The sequence below is a fragment of the Nicotiana attenuata genome, unplaced genomic scaffold (genome assembly GCF_001879085.1).
Source record: "Nicotiana attenuata strain UT unplaced genomic scaffold, NIATTr2, whole genome shotgun sequence".
Lineage (NCBI taxonomy): Eukaryota > Viridiplantae > Streptophyta > Magnoliopsida > Solanales > Solanaceae > Nicotiana > Nicotiana attenuata.
Window position 1 is genome coordinate 23,009 of NW_017671057.1, and position 20,626 is coordinate 43,634.

At 37.0% G+C, this 20,626-nt stretch overlaps 2 protein-coding genes across 2 annotated transcripts; one reads left to right on the forward strand and one right to left on the reverse strand.

Annotated features, from left to right (window-relative positions):
* Positions 1–1,322: 1,322 nt before the first annotated feature.
* Positions 1,323–6,980, forward strand: LOC109205575 (protein IQ-DOMAIN 32-like). Its single transcript, XM_019368288.1, has 6 exons — positions 1,323–1,645; positions 3,224–3,541; positions 3,644–3,832; positions 4,087–4,167; positions 4,260–5,829; positions 6,660–6,980. The coding sequence occupies exons 1-6, from the start codon at positions 1,562–1,564 to the stop codon at positions 6,677–6,679; spliced, it is 2,262 nt and encodes a 753-aa protein (XP_019223833.1). The 5' UTR covers positions 1,323–1,561; the 3' UTR covers positions 6,680–6,980.
* A 3,161-nt stretch (positions 6,981–10,141) lies between these two features.
* Positions 10,142–12,065, reverse strand: LOC109205576. The gene has a single exon (XM_019368289.1). It carries the CDS (start codon positions 11,877–11,879, stop codon positions 10,617–10,619), a length of 1,263 nt encoding a protein of 420 aa, XP_019223834.1. The 5' UTR covers positions 11,880–12,065; the 3' UTR covers positions 10,142–10,616.
* Positions 12,066–20,626: the final 8,561 nt, after the last annotated feature.

Here is a 20,626-nt window from a genome sequence, read left to right on the forward strand (position 1 = left end):
ATTGTTGGACTTTAAAGGCATTGAGCTTCAAAGACTTTAAGCATTGCGCTTTAAAGTATAAGAGTGTGAATTGCAAATGGTGGGAAATAAAATGGAGGGAAATGAAAATTTGAATGAAGTAAGCTTTTGACTTGCACTTTGTCCCTCATTGGTGAGGGACAACTACATTTGTGTGCTTATATATAGAATCACTTCTTAAAGCTCTTAAAAGGAGTTGAAGAGAATGAACCCTCGCGCCGTCGTCGTCGCTCGCTCGGCTCGGCTTCGGCTTCGGCTTCGGCTTCGGATTTGTCAAATGATCGATAAGATTATTTTTTGGACAAAATTTATTTAATTAATTATTTAATAATTAATTAAATGCCAGATCACTGCTGAAGATTCAGAAGGATAATCTGGCCGCGGTCCTGGCGTAACCGCGGTAGGACCGTGCTGCAGATCAGAGGGCCACTCTGGCCGCGGTCTTGGCGTAACCGCGGTAGGACCGCGGCAGGCCGCGTAAACTTCTGAAAAGGCACTTTCTCCAGAACAAACATCACACCTCTTCCAATAATTGCCTATAAATTCTGAGGCATGGCTTCGTTTTTAATACACCAAAAATATTACAGAACTTCCTTCTTTCTGAAAATACTGCATTTTAATTCGCAGTTTCTCTCTCTCAAATTCGTAAGTGTGATTTTGCTCCGTTCTTTAAGTTCGTTGGTATCCTGCAGTTTGTATTGCCACTGTTGCAGGAAGGTTTATTCCGTATCATCCTGGGAGGATTTAATCCATTACCTTGGCAACGCGTGAGGGGGTTAAAATTCCTTAAGGACACACAAGCAAATTGTGGACACGGAATATTTCTTATTCTTTACTGTTTTCCAGTTTCTTTTATTCTTCTAACAATTTTCTGATTTTGTGTTTTAACACAGTAGCGAACAACAAATACAAGTTTGATAAACTATTTACTAAACTTCAAGTAAAATATATATTTAATGTGAAATAATGGTTTAGTAAAGAATTTTTTCTAATGAATTTTTTGTCAAAATACAACTATAACTTTTACAATTTTTAAAAATTCAACTTTAAATACATTGTTTAGCTGCAAGTCCAATATTGCTTAAATGCCTAACGGCTCACTTTTATTTAACGTAGGTTTGTAGTTCAAATAAAGGGTCATAATTTTTTAAATAAAAGTTTGGCCAATTTTTTTAAAAATGATTCTCAAAGCTTTGAAATAAAAAGCTACTTATTTTATTTTTATTGTTTGGCAAAAACTATTAAACAAACATAAGTTTAGTCCAAAGTATTTTCACCTTATTTTTCCTTCAATAAGCTTAGCAAAGTTCATCAAAATGCCAAAGACAGCTTAATACACCTTTTTTCTTTTTGTGAGAATGTGAGGTCCGTGCTCTTAAAAAAGTCTCTAATTTTTTACTTTTCTTTTCTATTTCTCCATCATCTCTCCCATCAATCAGGTACAATTCCCAACAAATCGAATATTTACCTTACACTGCTACATACTGGAGCAAGAAAGGCTACACACTTGAACTGTGGTGTAACACAGAAACTGTAGAAAAAAATGGGAAAACCAACAGCTTCTTGCTTCAAGATCATTTCTTGTGGCACTGACTCCATTGACCATGATCAATTTGAAGCTTCTGAGGTAAAAAAATATACCCTTTTGCCCAAAAATATGCAATATTGTGTCTTTTAACAAAAATTAGGTGTTAACTTATGCTAGCTGAAGGTTGTGTACATTTTCTGTTGTCTTGTTTGTTGTTCTACAAATTTGGGTAGTCTTTTAAAATTGATGGGGTTTATCTGATTTTATTATTGGCCTTAAAGAAATGTTTTTTATTTTTAGAGAAAATGGTGTGGAATAAAAACTTGGATAGATCCCTCATTATCTGTTGTTCTACAAATATGGGAAGATATTTACAGTGATTGGGTTTATCTTTAATATAACTTTTCATTTTGGGTATACTTTCTACTTGACTACAGGGGCTTTCTCTGTGCATTATATTTAAGAAAGTTTCATCCTTTACCACTGGATCTCCATCAGGGGTGGGACTTTGTCAAATGTAGGCTGATTAGACAAAGGATAACTTTTGAATTCAACTCGTAACGGCATCAGGAATAAGGGGTTTGAGCCGTAAAAGCAGCCACAAATGTTGCATTAGGGTAGGCTATCTATATCATAGGTGTGGGCCCTTTCCCAAACCAGGGGTGGATCCAGGATTTAAAGGTTATAAGTTCCTATAATGATTTCAAGTTGATAAATAATAACAAATGGGTTCACAGTCTAATATTTATAGATATTTAATGAATTTCGTAATATATATACAAGGTATGTGCAAAAACTTCTGGTTTCGGGTTCACCGTGCATAATGCTCTGAATCTGCCCATGTCCCGGACCCTGCGTGAATGCGGGATGCTTTGTGCACCGGGCTTCCCTTTTACGTAACTGCATCAGGACTTGGGAAGTCTTCACAATGGTGAGGTTTATCTGGTTTTTATTAACCCCTCAGTTGGTAAAAGGAGCTTAGTTTTCATACTTTCCAACTTGGTCTCTACCACAGATACAAGACTGAATACTAAAATGATTACGCTAGAATTAGTATTGAATTCAACTAGTACCTTGTTTCGGGACCTAATGTTTCTGCGTACTACAGAAGAACAGGATTCTGAGGTTTATATTAGACATCTTGATTATTGTATCAATCTTTATTCAATCTTCGATGGCAAGGGGAGAATCGATGTTGTTACGAAGAAAATTTTGTCTAGTAGTTGTGATTCAATTTATTCCTGAAGCTCTGTACTATTGGCATTCTATGTTTCTCTAGTGAAAGTGGCGAGATGAAATTTCTGACTCCCAATTAGGCTTCTATTTTCTGTGATATATTCTCATGAAACTGCTCTCTTGCATTCACCTTTCGTGTCCTTATTCCTGTAGATTAACTAGTCAGCAGCTTTTAGGTCAAGTAAACTAAGTGATAATTTAGTTTTTTTCAAATATAAGTGGTAGAAATGAGTCTTGAATACAGCTTGTGAATTACTTATTATTGATCTACCCCCCCCCCCCCCCCCCCCGCCGGCTGTAGGGGTGAGCATGGTTTCAGTTGTTACATAACTGTAAAAAAAATAGTAGTACTTAACTGTAAAAAAGATCGTAGCATACAACTTTTTCTCTTTCCATTTTCTATATTGCTTTATTTGGTGACTTATTTGAGAAATTTGCCAGATCAAGGGCTCAAGTGATAAACGTAGATGGAGTTTCCGCAAGAGATCTCCAAGTCATCGTTTGATAGTTTCAGAAACATCATCTCCTAACAAGGACTGCGCAGAATCTGCAAACACTGACCTACAAACAAAATCTGTTTCTACAATTCAAGAGAAGGCATCTGTTCTACAGTTGGCTGATGAGGAGCCTCAGTCCTCAGCCTCAGCGGACTCAAAGCTATCAGAGCCAATCACTACTAAAGTGAATGATAGTAAAGCTGACCTTACTCTAGATGCACAAGAAGTTCTAGTCATTCAGACTGCAATAAGAGCATTTCTGGTACCTCAATTTTTTGTTTCTTTCATGTTCTGATCATTTCATGTTCTAAAGATTTCGGCAAACAAAATTTTTATGTCGTCCTCTGATGGTTCGTCCTGATAGGCTCAAAGAGCTCTATTGAAGCATAAGAATGTAACTATATTGCAAGCTGCTGTACGAGGACATTTAGTTCGAAGACATGCTGTGGGAACTCTTCGATGTGTTCAAGCCATTGTCAAAATGCAAGCACTTGTTCGAGCACGTAGTGCTCATCGCCTTGTTGAAGGATCTAATATCTCTGACAAACTAGATGTAAGTATGAGAAAGTTAAAATTCGAAAAATCTTCATGATACTTCTTGCTCAAGCATAAATCCGAAAATGTATCTGGGGAATCCTACCCTTTAGCTTCTTATTTGACTCTAAGATACAGTCTCTAGCTATAATTTCTGATGTGTGCTTGTGCTTCTCATTTGCACATGTATTCATTTGTTGAGAAGCACTTACAACTTCTCTTTTAACTGAGCTATCGTATCTTTCTTCTTTTCTTTTTTTTCGTTGCTTTCAGGGAAAGGAGAACTTGGGAACAAAAGCGGAGGTTACATACACTTCTATTTCAAAGCTACTTAGCAATAGATTTGCTCAACAGGTATAAAAGATTTACATTTCTGCATGATCTGGAAGTTTTTGGTACCGTGCATTTTTTTTTGTTCAGAACTGATTTTTCTCCTTTGGTGCAAGCTCCTTGAATCAACTCCAAGGACCAAAAGTATTAATATCAAGTGTGATCCTTCTAAATCTGACTCAGCGTGGAAATGGTTGGAAAGATGGATGTCTGTTTCATCAGGATATCAACAGTCCCCGGAATCGGAATTACCTGCAGAGCAGCAGGAGATTGAAAATATTGAGTACTCGAGAAACCTTTTGGAAACAGTTCAATTTGAAACCAAGTCAATCAACTCCAGGTGGGCTGTGGAGGCATCACCTTTTCCATCTGAAAGTGATCAAAATTTGATGTCTTATGGTGCAGACTGGGTAGACTTGAAAGCCCACAAACCAACATCACCTCCTTCAAATAGTAATTTGGAACATTCTCAGCCTCAGGTAGTTGGTGAAACTAATTCAAGAGATGACACTTCAGATTCTATTCCTGCTCACTTAAAGGACTCAGATGAGCTCCAAGAGACTGAGCCGACTGCTCTCTCTGATAAGAATGACTCTGAAGGCAACCAGAATGTACATTCTGCTACACGGATTTCCCCTGAGCCTCCAGAGACAGAGGACAAAATGTTCAATAATGGATCAAGAAAGGCAAGTAATCCTGCATTTGTTGCTGCTCAGACAAAGTTTGAAAAACTGAGTTCAGCTGCTAAATCAGCCAAAGTATCTAGTTCGTCTTGTGCAGATATGGTTTCATATACCACTGATCACGGATTTGGAGCAAGGGAAACTGCCGTATCAGAAAATTCAATGAGGGTTCAAGTTGGGGGCTCTGAATGTGGTACTGAGCTTTCTATTTCTTCCACCCTTGATTCACCAGATAGATATGAGGCCGGAGGTTACGAATTTGAGCAGGAACTAAAAGATTCGGAGGATGGTACTTTTGATGATAAGAGCAATAGATGCTCACACATTGGAGATGATAGTATAACTATTCCTCGGAATGACTCATCATACTTCAACGCTGATGGAGGGAGAGAAGATGCCATTGATGATGCAAATAGTGAGCATATTGATGTTATTAGCCCAAATGTATTTCATGGAGAGCAGAAGAAAGAGAACAATACAGTTAAGTCATCACCAGAAGCATCCGCAAGGAGCCATTTAACTGTCCCTGAATCCCAAGGTACACCTTCTAGTCAGGTATCAGTGAATCCTAAGAAGATCAGAAGTGAAAAAGGTGGCTCGAATCCCAAACGCCGATCCTCATCCACTGGTATAAGGTTCGCATCAACTCCTAAAACCGATTCAGGCATAACAAGTTCAGAACAACTAACTAAGGATCACAGAAATGGCAAGCAGCACAACTCTTTCGATTCAGAGAGAACTCAACATGATGATCAGGAGCCTAGAGATAGCAGTAGTAGCAATTCTCTCCCGAGTTACATGCAAGCCACGAAATCTGCAAGAGCCAAAGCAATCTCAAGTAGCTCTCCGAAATCAAGTCCAGATGTCCAAAGTAAAGAAGTATACATAAAAAAGAAACACTCCCTCTCTGGTTCTGGTGGTAGGCAGGGTTCAGCCGCTGACGGGCAGTCTCCGTCTCATGCACAGCGGGGTGCAAAGGGAAATGGAACTCAATCTATGCAAGGTATTTTCCAACTTAGATCCCTTGAAAGAAATCTTGTGCAAATATTTAACTAAACAAAAAGCTAATATGGGTAGAAACTACAAAGGGCTATAAGTTGGCGAGTGCATCCCTTTCTGATGGAGGTCTTTGTTTGAACGATCATCCTGGTCAGCTGACCTGTTCCGATCCCCCCACCCCCACACCAAAGGAGAGAAACAAATGTAATGTCCCTAGGACTACTCCATGTTAACTTATCAGGATGTGTTGATGTGGTATCATCATAATTGAAAGTGTCCTCCTTAAACTAACAAATAGCATAGCAAATCCGTGTCTACTAATAATAACAATGTTTTACTGATCAAAATTTGAAGGGGGAAAAAACATTTAACTGTAACACTGTCAGTCAAATGGAAAACCATCATCCTTTGCCAATTCTAGCACTTGTAATGCCAAACCTAACCCTTCTTCATGTACCTAGCATTTATTTTTTCGCTTAACTCTGATCATAATATTCTGGTTTTTGGTCATTGCTTGTCCACTTTGTTATAAAATAGTAGGGTCAAATTCACTTTGCCTTCAACACATGCAAGAGACCAATAACTGATTTTCAACCATGCTTGAATTATCCCCATGTTTTCAAATTGAAAACCACAGGGGTCTGGAGGACTTTCCCTGTGAATTTTTTGTGCCAGTCTGTGGCTGTGAGTACTTGCTTCATGGTTTAAAAAGATGAAATTCCAAAAGATCCTTTCTTGTCGATCACAATTTGGCGCTCTAAGATTCTTGACATTAAGTTTTATTAAATTCTCACATGTAATCTTTTGTTGACTGTGTAAATGCTGCTTTTTCAGAGAGGAAATGGCAGAGATGAATCACTTTGTTTGTGACGCTTAAGAATGCCTTAATGGTGGTCATATGCTTTTAGGATCTCCGTGGTGGAGCCATCCCATGGATATTAACTATTCTGAAGATAAATGTAGAAAGAGCTGTTTTTCATGTAAATTTATCATATGCTCAAGCTTACTTCCTCCACCTGACCCCTCCTTCAAGGATTTTGTATGAGATGCTTTGCATTTCATTTCTGTGAATCTTTAACATTTATGTGTTCATCCTGGTGTACTTGTGACTTTTACTAGAAATTTGAGAGTCCTTCAGCTAGGGCATTGTCAACATTTTTCGTCCTATCTCTTCACTTCATTCTAGAAGTGAAATCTCACCGGACAGGGCGAAAGGAAAGAATGAGATGGCCGATTGGTAGTCCTGGAACAGCAATGAAATGAACAGCCTCGAATCATTTTGCCGTCTTCAAACTCGTATTACTTATCCTCTTTATTTTTATGATGATTCGACATGTAGCAGGGAAGCTCTTGAGTTAGTTAATGGTTATTCATAGCAACGACGAAGGTAAAGCGAGCATTTTCATACTTAAATGTAGAAAAATTCATATATGTAAGCTTAGTTTTTTGATGAATGATATGATAGATAAATATGTAACACATAAGTAAAGTTGGATAAAAGCTTATCCGCACATGATGTTTACGCCAAATTATACTAACTTACCATAGTTAAGCGATTTAAGAAAGTAATAATATACCAAATTAAACAAAAGACTACTGTACAAGCTTGCCTTGGATTGACAAACTGATTGAAGGCCATATTCTATGTTGATTGTTGCAAATATTTGTTATTTGGTTGTTTGCTGTCGTCTAAACTCTGTACTGAGTAATCAGGGTGACAGACAAAAGTTGTAGAAGGAGCGAGATGTTGACATGCTTATGAAGGTGAAAATGGTCACTTTTGTCAATGGTGTTGAGCAACTGGATTTGAACTCGCCTAACTTACACTTTACTGGAGGGATCCTTATAACTGAATCAAATCCGCAAGGTCATATTGTTGATACAATTGAAAACTTCTTTATGTTTTTGTTTTATTTATTTATTTGCGCACATTTTGACTATTCCATTCCACATAGTACCTTTAATCACCCACCAACATAGGTAAATTCCCTATTTTTTTGATTTCTTAGGATTTGATTTAGTTTTATCTATTCTGAAATCATCACCTCTCCCTACATTGTAACCTTTTGAAATTATTACCTATTCGGGACCGAGTGAGAAAGAGCTTGCTTCTTTTTCTTCTATCCTTGAGTTGAGGGTCTATCAGAAACAATCCCTCTATCTTTACAAGGTAGGTAGAGCTAAGGTTTGCGTACACAATACCCTCCCCAGACCCCACTTGTGGGTATGCCTAAACCTCTTTACTAGCTAATTGTGCCTGCTACTAATTTGCATCTAAAGTAGATTGGATATTTGTCCTATTGACTTCATTTTCTTACTGATTTTCAAATAAAAACAACAAATTTAACTTCAAAATGTGAATTAGCACCGCGTTTATACTATAATCCCTGCAATATTGGTTACTGCAAAAGATGATTTTGGACTCCCTATAATGCTGGTACCTGCTAGTAAAAAGGGTCCATAGGTACATCACCTTCATTATAACAAAGGGAGTCTACTAGTGTATAATAATAGGAATGCAAGTAGTTGTAAATTGTGTGTGAGTATGTCTGCTATGCAGCGGTACAAGGATTTTGCACTTCATGCACTAAAGGTATATTCAAAGTTGAGACCAGCATTGGAGTTGTCTTCTGATTGTTCTATCCCAGAGAATAGAAAGTTAAGATATTTAATGCAGTCTTTGTATGCACATTCCTGTAGTAACTTAAGTAATTTGGTAAGCTTCTGAAAATAGACACAAGAAAACATGACCCTCAGGCTAAAGTGCAATAATCCCTGCATGGAAACCAATCCTATGGTACATGTTCAATTAACTTTATACACAATACTACAAGGATTATTTAGTTTTTCCCCCTATAGTACCCCACCCTAGCCTCAACCCAAACCCCAGATGAAGAGGGAAAAGGCAAAGCTAACAACGATTCGACCCTTTTGTTTATTCAAGATCATGGTTTGAATTGTAATATACCTCCGTACTCAAATAAGAGACGAGGAAAACCTCTTCTATCATCTCCCCTGTATCCTTTAAGAAAGGGTCTAATGTTTCCTCCTAATCAATTAGAATGAGAATGGAGTGTGTTCCTAGCAAACCTACACGATGATGATTTGGACAATTCCTATGAGATAAACAAAGACTATCCTTTGTATGTACATTAGAGTAAATACTGATATGAAGTTATGAATAAAGGATTTCGATAAGAAAGGCTCCTTATTCAGGTATTGCAACTGATAGATAAAGCAAACCAGAGCCGATAACTTCATAATTCTCTAATCCTAGACAATGGACGGTACTCAAGACACTGTAAGATCTAGCAACAATTGGAGGTGCGTACATTTGGAGGATTACGCTAACTAGCAGAAAAAGAATAATACCTAACTAAGTAACTGCTACGAAGGTCAATATCCTTGGAGGGTCCTCCTCTCACACCTTTCTTGGGAATCCAAATAGTCAACTCTCTATTAGCATAATATTTGTACCCATTTTTGTATGGGATGAAAATCCAGACCTGCCAGGTGTACCAACAGGGACGCGACATGAGGGAGTCCGCCAGGTGTACCAACAGAGACGCGACATGTGGGAGTCCGGGCCTAGTGGAAGTTCGGCACTGATGGTAACGTAGTCGGTGGCCTTGGCCGCGGGCTCCGAGATCGTGATAACCAGTTCCTCTAAGCAACTGTGCCGTCTCAAAGTCATTAAGGCCCTCGTGGGCCGGTGGCACAATGGCACCATGTCTAACGGATCTTTTTCCTTTGACCCTGACCCCCGCCCTAGCTGGAGTGTATTCTCACCAACTCTCTGACATCAGCCATCATCGAGCTTCGTGATGAACCAGAGACGCCTGTTCAACACTCCTTTTTGCACTGTCGAAGGGTCTTATCACAAAAAAAGGTTCTTGCTTGTTTTATATAGCTAGCTTTTCAATGAAACTAAGCACCATGTCCATTACAACACAAGAAGCTCTCTCTCTCTCTCTCTCTGGGTCTCTCTGTGTATGATCCTTAGAAGAAAGAACACTTGTCAATACAAAAAGTGGATTATTCTATTTTGTCGATATCCCAAACATTATCTTGTTGTTCTTTGCATTTTTTATCTTAAACTTTCAAACAGTTCACACGGATCAAACTAGCACGAAGGGTTTTGGATCATCTTCGATTCATTTGCCTTAACCCCCCCCACCCCCCCCTTTTTTTTTTTAATCAAAACAACTGTTAAAACATGTAAACAATTTTCCCTGAAATTATTGCATCTTAGAAAGTACATCTGTTCTAAGTTGCATACCACAAGTTATATCAAACGGATTATCAGAAAATAATAATAAGCTGAAAGGCAGCAACGGATGAATTAATCAAGGGACAAGATGAGAGGATTTATATCCCAATAATACAATGTAATTGAAGCTGGAGTGCTGGACTGTGAATGAAATTTGGGAAAAAACATTTTTCTGTAAACTCAAATAAAAATTGATACAGACGGCTCAAGCCACTTCCAATAGATTCCATGTTCATTTTCCCATTAGCCTCAAGTGGATCTTTCAATATCTAGTTGACTACAAGGTAAGTGAATAATATTACAGATTGTAGATATATTGATACCTGCCATAAAGCCGAAACAGTCTCCTTCAGATGCTGATTTCCAGATGAATAAAGAAGACGACTGTATTCACTTATTCTATGTTGCAAAAGGAATTAATGAGATGTCAAATGATGAACTTGCATAATTTCTCTAAGAGAGAATCTACCACTAGAAGCACCATTTATACGCCCCTATGATCACAGAGAAGTGTAATACCATCAAACTCTAACTGGTTTCTGTAGAACAGCAGACAAATAAACCTCGGATTTTCCAGATCCATTGATCTTCTCACCCACAACCCATTTGAGCTTTTTGTACCCAAAACGTTCAATTAACCTAGTTAACGCGCTTCTCTTATCTTCGCTGGTGCACAAGAAATTATCCAACCAAAACAATCCTCCAGCCCTCAGAACTCTATCGATATCAAACATTAAAAACTCCAATTTTTCAGGGCGGCCGTTAACATCCAATACATTCCCCGCGTGAACCAAATCAAACGCATTATCATGAAAGGGGAATCGATGATCTAAACTTAAATACAAAGGAAAAAGACCCCTAGCAGCAATGAATTCACTGAACGGTGCGTCAACATTTAAAGTAGCAGTAACTACAGTCACATTCCTCTCGGCCATTCTAGCAGCAAAAGTACCAGATCCTCCACCAATATCGAACCCGATTCTAATTCCCCCATTTCCCATTGCTAACACATCATTAATAAGGAAATCATTCTTCCCCCTACCCTTAACATATCTCTGAGTCTCATACCCATTAATTATATCAAAACAACCAGCACAATCTCTATTCAATTTCTTAGCATTTAAACAAGCTAAATTCTTGCAACCAAGACCACTCCAACTATAAATCTTATCACTATAATTTTTATAAAGTGAATCAGGAAAAGATTGTAAACCAACCTTAGGAATAATCTTAGCAAAGCACCTTCTTCTTGGCAAAGGCTCACACCCACTAAGAATCAGCTTCTGACCAAGACTCCAATCATCAGGACAGGGTCCACTAACCTTATAATTCATAAACTGAGACAACAAATTCATAGATTTAACACAAGAATGTCCAACAGAAGCTACCATTTCAGTAATCCCAGTTCTTGAATCTTTACCCAAAGGAAGCAAATGGTGTTGCAAGAAAGTTCTCAGCTCAGTTGCAATCTTGGAATTAGAAAGATCAATACTTTCATAACCTAAAAGCTCTTTTTCCATTTGGGATAACTTCTTTTGTGATGAATCAATCTCTCTGAGGATTAAAGAAACTTGTTCTGAGATCAAAGATATGTTCTTGTGGGTATGTAGAAGTAGATGAGAAGCATTATGATGGTTCTTGGGTGAGGAAGTAAAAGCATATAAAGCAAAAAGATTAGTAGTAACAACAGAGAAGAGCATAAGCAGATTTAGAGCTGAAGAACAGTAAGAAGCTCTCTTGAATCTGGCAGTTCCATCACCTATTTTCAGAGATACAGATCCCATCTTTGTGAGTAAGAAAAAAGATGGTGTTTTTGTCTTAGTGTTGGAGTAAGCTATTACTAAGCATTGAAAATAAGCAAGTGGGTATAGCTAAGGGTTGAAAAGAAAGTTTAATTTGGGTATAGCTAAGGGAGATTTAAGAAGACAATGACTTTGGTGATCTGATGCTTGTCGGTTGATTTTGTATCTTTGGTCCGCTGTTTAATAATGTAGCCGAGATTAATAATGTCATTTATTTTCAGGACTGCACTGTGGGAAAAGGCCAGCAAGCATTATTACTTGCTCTCTTCTTTTTCATTTTATATATCAGTAATTTTCTTGAGAAAGTATTATCTCACTAATTTACATCACTATTTCATTAAACATATTATTCCCATCATTTTATTTTTTTTGAATTTATTTTTTAAAAATATTTTTATAGTTAGAATTAATAATATAATTTTATAATCATTGAGACATATATTTTAGATCACAAATTTTGAAAAAAAAAAGAACAATGGAACTTCATGCCTAATCATATAAAGTCACGTATGTTTAAAAATGTCATTATTTTTATATGAAAATTATATTGCTGAGATACGTACAAAATTAACAAGTTACCCATTTCACACATACAAAGTCATGGCATGATGGCTCAAGCGGGGTCATCTTAAGATTTATGTCCAGAGTTTGAATCGCCGCTCTTACCATTTTATAAGCTCTTTTTCCTCATTTTAAAAGTGGTTAGATTTACTGCTCCTATTGTGTTCAATTCTTCTAAACTAGTACTATTTTAAAAGTGCCCAATTGAAGGTATTGTACAATTTATCAATAGTGATTAGCTTTTATTGTTTCTTCAAATATTCTACTGTCTTAAATTTCACCTTTTTAATTTGAAAGTTTCAAATGTTTTATACTGTATTCCGTACCTATTCCTAGTTGTTGCTTCCTAAAAGTTTCTTGTTAAATTATTTGTTAAATTCTTATACTGTTAAAACCTTTAAATTTATGTTAGTTTTAGTTCTATTAGTTGTTAGCACTTATTAGATTGTTACAGTAAATATTTTAGCGCATGTTAATTTTGTTAAATTTAATAAATAAGTGAATTACTTAGTATTTTGATATAGATTGAATTGATTTTCGTGAAGTAAAACAGTTTTAAAAAGAATTGAAGTTTAGTAAATGGTTATATTTTAAAAGGTACATACATAAAAAAAAAATTGGAGCATGACATCAAAAGAAAATAAAGAGTAGCGGGCAAATACTGTTGGACTCTGAGCCATTTGGCTTTAAAGACTAGAAGTGTGAATTGAAAATTGGTGGGAAATAAAATGGAGGGAAATGAAAATTTAAAAAATTTGAATCAAGTGAGCTTTGTCAAATTAACTTTGTCCCTCATTGGTGAGGGACAACTACATTTGTGTGTATATATATAGGATCACTTCTTAGAGCTCTTAAAAGGAGTTGAAGAGAATGAACTCTCGCGCCGTCGTCGTCGCTCGCTCGGCTTCGGCTTGGATTTGGATTTGGATTTGGATTTGTCAAATGATCGATCGCCAGTCATTTCATTAACGGAATTAAGCCTTTGCTGAACGTTGCTTAACGAAATTAAGCCAAGCCTTTGCTGAACGTTGCTTGACGGAATTTTCCCTCCTGAACAGACACTTTTTCCTGAACAGACATCACACATCTTCCGATAATTGCCTATAAATTCTGAGGCATGGCTTCTTTTTCCATTCACTGAAAAACGACAGAACTTCTTTCCTTCTGAAAAATCCTGCATTCTCTTTCACAGAATCTCTTCTAAATTCGTAAGTGTGATTTTGCTCCGTTCTTTGAGTTCGTTGGTATCCTGCAGTTAGTATTACCACTGTTGCAGGAAGGTTTATTCCGTTTCATCCTGGGAGGATTTAATCCATTACCTTGGCAACGTGTGAGGGGGTTAAAATTCCTTAAGGACGCACAAGCAAATTGTGGACTCAGAATATTTATTATAATTTACAGTTGTTCCAGTTTTTTCTAACAGTCTTTCTAATTTTTATGTTTTAACACAGAAGGTTTAACAAGCTTAAGGAATTTATTAACGTTTCTGTGTTGAAATATATATTAAACTGTTATCTATATTTTGTATATTGGTTTGGAGACTAAAGCCGTCGTGCTTTCTACTCCAATAATTGTTCTGTCCGGTTTAAAGTATATCAAAACTTTACCAAAATAATAAACGTACTGGTTGAAGCATATAAAAACTTCACCATTGTTACGTGTTGTATGTTTGGTTTGGTATTCAGATTGAAGATATCAAAACTTCACTGATTTAACAAAGTTCTGTTTGTTGCCAACTTTACAGAAAAATGGCAAATGAGGACCAAACTAATGCTAATGGAACGGGTGTACTGTTACGAGTGTTGCTGCCTCGTCGAGCCGTTCAACTCCTGCTCATGCTATGGCACCAGCAGAAAAACCCGGAAAGTTTTCCGGTATTGACTTCAAACGTTGGCAAATGAAGATGCTTTTCTATCTTACTACGTTGAGTTTGCAGCGATTCATCAAGGAGGATCCTCCGGTCGTGGCTGAAGGCACTCCGGATGACGAACGATTTGTTGTAACTGAAGCATGGAAACATTCTGATTTCTTGTGCAAAAACTATATTTTGAGTTGTTTGGAAGATAGCTTGTACAATGTCTATAGTGTCATGGAAACTTCAAAAGCGTTATGGAATGCGCTTGAGAAAAAGTACAAGACTGAGGATGCTGGACTTAAGAAGTTCGTGGTTGCAAGATTTTTGGATTTCAAGATGATTGACACTAGGTCGGTCATAACTCAAGTCCAAGAATTACAAGTCATTGTGCATGACCTCCTTGCTGAAGGTATGACCCGAATCAATAATTTTATTAATAAGATTTATCTTGTTATTAATTATGAATTTATTATTGAAGGTATGGTCATAAATGAGGCCTTTCAAGTCGCCGCTTTCATGAGAAGTTACCTCCATTGTGGAAGGACTTTAAGAACTATCTAAAACACAAGCGGAAGGAGATGACACTTGAAGACTTGATTGTTCGTTTGAGGATAGAAGAATACAACAAAAATGCAGAAAAGAAGTCACGTGGAAACTCGACAATAATAAGGGCTAACATTGTTGAGGAGGCACCACAAAATAAGAAGAGAAAGAAGGCTTCTAGACCAAAGAATTACCCAAGCAAGAAAAAGTTCAAGGGTAATTGCCACAACTGTGGAAAATCTGGGCATAAGGCCGTGGATTGTCGTGCACCAAAGAATGATAAGAAGAAGAAGAATCAAGCTAACATGGTTGAAAATGCTGAAGAAATGGAGGACTTGTGTGCCATGTTGTCTGAATGCAACTTGGTAGGAAATCCTAAAGAATGGTGGATTGATTCTGGGGCCACCCGCCATGTTTTGTGCTAACAAGGAGTTATTTTCTTCCTATGCCCCCGCAGGACCCGACGAAATAATTTTCATGGGAAATTCGTATATAGCCAAAATTGAAGGAGTTGGTAAGATTGCATTGAAGATGACGTAGGGAAAAATTGTGACTTTAAACCAAGTTCTCCATGTTCCAGAAATTCGCAAGAATCTTGTGTCTACCTCACTTCTTGTCAAGAATGGATTCAAATGTATTTTTGTTTCTAATAGTGTTGTACTAAGTAAGAATAATGTGTATGTAGGAAAAGGTTACCTGAATGAGGGCCTTTTTAAGCTAAATGTAATAGCAGTTCCTATCAATAAAGTTAATGCTTCTTCTTACTTACTTGAGTCAAACACTTTATGGCATGCACGCTTAGGTCACATCAACTTCAAAACATTGCGGAAAATTATAAATTTAGAAGTATTGCCAAAATTTGATTGCATTAATTCCAAATGTCAAATATGTGTGGAATCAAAGTATGCTAAGCATCCTTATAAGTCCGTTGAAAGGAATTCAAGTCCTTTAGACTTAATTCACACAGATATTTGCGACATGAAGTCAAAACCATCTCGCGGTGGGAAAAAATATTTTATTACTCTTATTGACGATAGCACGAGATATTGCTATGTTTATTTACTTAATAGTAAAGATGAGGCGATTGATGCTTTCAAGCAATACAAGAGTGAAGTTGAAACACAACTAAACAAAAAGATCAAAATGATAAGAAGTGATAGGGGTGGCGAATATGAATCTCCTTTTGAAGAAATATGTTTGGAAAATGGCATCATTCACCAAACAACTGCCCCTTACTCTCCACAATCTAATGGAATTGCAGAGAGGAAGAATCGAACGTTGAAAGAGATGATGAATGCGTTATTGATAAGTTCTGATTTACCACAGAACTTGTGGGGGGAAGCTATACTTACAGCTAACCGAATAATCAACCGTGTACCTCATAGTAAAACACAGTCCATTCCTTATGAAAAATGGAAACGAAGGAAGCCCAGCTTGAAATACTTCAAAGTGTGGGGGTGTTTAGCTAAGGTACAAGTTCCTAAACCTAAAAGGGTTAAGATAGGTCCAAAAACGGTTGATTGTGTATTTATTGGATATGTAACCAATAGCAAGGCATATCGTTTTCTGGTTCATAAATCAGAAAATCCTGAGATTCACGTTAATACGATAATAGAATCAGATAATGCTGAATTCTTTGAAACTATTTATCCGTATAAAAAGGAAAGTGAAGTGACCTACCAAAAGTCAAAACGACCTCGGGAGGAAATAATAGATGGTATGCCTAATGAGGAAAATCCGAGAAGAAGTAAACGTCAACGGACATCTACTTCATTCGGTCCAGATTTTCTGACTTTCCTGCTAGAAAATGAGCCTCGTACCTTCAAGGAAGCAATGTCTTCCTCAGAGCACAATATTGGAAAGAAGCTGTCAATAGTGAAATAGAATCCATATTGAGCAACCATACCTAGGAATTGGTTGATCTTCCTCCAGGTAACAAAACATTGGGTTCTAAATGGATTTTCAAAAAGAAAATGAAAGACGATGGTACTATTGACAAATACAAGGCAAGACTTGTTGTCAAAGTATTTAGACAGCGAGAAGGTCTTGACTATTTTGACACATACTCGCCGGTAACAAGAATTACATCCATTCGGATGCTAATAGCGTTAGCCGCCTTGTATGGTCTTCAAATCCATCAAATGGATGTAAAAACAGCCTTCTTAAATGGTGATCTAGAGGAAGAAATTTACATGAACCAACCCGAAGGGTTTGTGGTTCCGGGAAAAGAAAAGAAGGTGTGTCGACTTGTTAAGTCTCTTTATGGATTAAAACAAGCACCCAAGCAATGGCATGCGAAATTTGACCAAACAATGTTGTCAAATGGCTTTAAGATTAATGAATGTGATAAATGTGTTTACATTAAGAACGTTCCAAATCATATAGTCATTGTTTGCTTATATGTTGATGATATACTAATAATGAGCAAAGACATTGCCAAGATTCAAGCTACTAAGCGTATGCTTGCTAGTAAGTTTGATATGAAAGAATTAGGAGTTGCCGATGTAATTCTAGGAATTAAAATCCGAGAGGACTCCGTCAGGGTCTAGCTTTGTCTCAATCACATTACGTGAAAATGGTACTTGAAAAATTCAAACACTTGGAATTTAGAAGTGCAAGAACTCCAATTGACTTAAATCATCATCTTATAAAGAATAAAGGTGAAAGTACGTCTCAATTGGAGTATGCTCGTGTGTTGGGAAGCTTAATGTACATCATGAACTGTACACGACCTGATATAGCTTGTGCAATAAGTAACTTAGTCGATTCACAAGTAATCCCAACAAATATCACTAGGTGGCAATGAAACGAGTTCCGGAATATTTGGAATATACCCAAGACTACGCTTTGCACTACAATAAATATCGTGCGGTTATCGAAGGATATAGTGATGCAAATTGGATAACCGGCTCAACAGAAACAAAATCCACAAGTGGATATGTTTTTACTGTTGGTGGAGGAGCAGTATCTTGGAAGTCTTCCAAACAGACGTGCATCGCTCGTTCTACAATGGAATCAGAGTTTATAGCTTTGGATAAAGCCGGTGAAGAAGCTGAATGGCTTTGAAATTTCTTAGAAGATATTCCGTTCTGGCCAAAACCTTTGGCTCCTATACGCATACATTGTGATAGTGAGGCTGCAATAGGACGGGCATGGAGCGTTATGTATAACGGAAAATCTCGTCATATACGACGAAGACATAACACCGTTAGGCAACTACTTTCTAGTGAAATTATCACTATTGATTATGTAAGATCAAAGGATAATGTGGCGGATCCGCTTACAAAAGGCTTAACTAGAGAGGGAGTTGAGAAATCATCTAAGGGAATGGGACTATGGCCAAGGACAAGTCAACATGGCGGTAACTCTACCTAGAATTCTGGATATTCCGAGATCTAGGTTCAAGGAGCTCAAACAAAGTTGTGATTGACCGGTTCAACATTGTCAAAGTAAAATCTTTGGTCCCTTCTCGTGATGAAGACAATGTTCAGTAACAAGGATAGAACTTTACACGTTCTTTAATGATTACCTAAGTTTGATGTGGTATTTATCAAATAGTGTCAGTCTAAAGGATTACATGTTTAGGAATCACCTATGTAAGTGTGAAGTGGAAGCCACTTCAATGAGAATTCTGTAAGGCCAATTCTCTACGCACTTATGAAACCAGACGGTGTTCATGGCTGAAACGAACATAACAATGAGAACCAAAAGACGGTCAAGGATTGGTTGTGTGACATATGGTTGTCTAGGTATACACTAAAGTTCGACGGTTCAAAGATATCAAATCTACCGATTGGCCGAGTATATCCGACATATGCTCACTACGGAAAGTTAAAAGGGAAACCTACTTATCCAGATGCAATTAATCCTTACTTGCAAATCACACAGCTTTCATCTAAGTTCATTCTTGTTACAGTCATTCCCATTCATGTGGGGGATTGTTGGACTTTAAGCCATTGGGCTTTAAAGACTAGAAGTGTGAATTGGGAATTGGTGGGAAATAAAATGGAGGGAAATAAAAATTTGGAAAATTTGAATCAAGTGAGCTTTGTCAAATGAACTTTGTCCCTCATTGGTGAGGGACAACTACATTTGTGTGTATATATATAGGATCACTTCTTAGAGCTCTTAAAAGGAGTTGAAGAGAATGAACCCTCGCGCCGTCGTCGTCGCTCGCTCGGTTTCGGCTTTGGATTTGATCGATCGATAAGATTATTTTTTGGACAAAAATTTATTTAATTAATTATTTAATAATTAATTATATGCCAGTCATTTCATTAACGGAATTAAGCCTTTGCTGAACGTTGCTTAACGGAATTAAGCCAAGCCTTTGATGAACGTTGCTTAACGGAATTTTCCCTCCTGAACAGACACTTTTTCCTGAACAGACATCACACCTCTTCCGATAATTGCCTATAAATTCTGAGGCATGACTTCTTTTTCCATTCATTGAAAAACGACAGAACTTCTTTCCTTCTGGAAAATCCTGCATTCTCTTTCGCAGAATCTCTTCTAAATTCGTAAGTGTGATTTTGCTCCGTTCTTTGAGTTTGTTGGTATCCTGCAGTTTGTATTGCCACTGTTGTAGGAAGGTTTATTCCGTTTCATCCTGGGAGGATTTAATCCATTACCTTGGCAACGTGTGAGGGGGTTAAAATTCCTTAAGGACGCACAAGCAAATTGTGAACTCGGAATATTTCTTATAGTTTACGGTTGTTCCACTTTTTCTTCTAACATTCTTTCTAATTTTTATGTTTTAACACAGAAGGTTTAACAAATACTTGTTGAGATTTATTATGAAACAACATAAAGAGCGGAGGGTAAAACTCGTTTTTTGTCCATTAATATTACTTCTACTGTCAGATAAATTTTAATATTTGTTTGAACCCGCTTGCACAAAAGTCTGGATCCGCCACTGCATTCAGCTCAACTCACTCATTTAACATCCCTTGTGAAATTGAAAGAATTTGAGTCAGCAATTTTATTAGGTAATAGTAGTAAATAGTACTAATTATGAGCTCGAAACCGATTGAACAAAATGATTAGAACCTTACGAGACGGTAATGAAACTTATAATTATGTTATTCATATGAATGCCCTTAAGCAAGGGAATGCAGTTGCACACCCACTAGCTAAGGAAGCTTCCATCCGGTCTGAGTTTAGGTTCAAGTAAATTTCTAAAGATCCCTGGATGGATGTCACCGTGCTTATCTCTTCTCAATTGAATTTAGCTTTTATTTAAGACTTTTTGAATATTGAATCTCCTTGTTAGAGTCAGTATCATATCCACGAATGTTAAAGACATCTACATTGTAAGTATCATGCCCTTCATGTTAACTCAAAAAAAAGTTGTTTGTTTGCCTTTTATTTTCTAAAAGTTTGATCTCTTTTTTTTTTTTAAAATCCAGAAAGTTTGATTCATGTGAAAAACTTCAAACCCTTGTTCAAATGAATTAGTACAACAAATAAACTTTTTTCTAAGAGAAGTCATAACTTGATCAAGGTGCCTTTATTAAACTTAAACTTCAATAACTTTTAAGTGACGTTTGATTCAAAATTCTGAAGAAGAGTCTCAACTAAAACTTTCTTCCATCTGTTAGAGAGGGATCTTTTGTAATTAAGTGGGCGTTTGGATATAAGAATTGTAAAATTCCGAAAAAAGTGAATGTTTTTTAAGTGAAACTGGTATTTGAAAATTAGAGTTGTGCTTGGACATGAATAAAATTTTGGGTTGTTTTTGAATTTTTGTGAGTGATCTAAGTAAAAATTT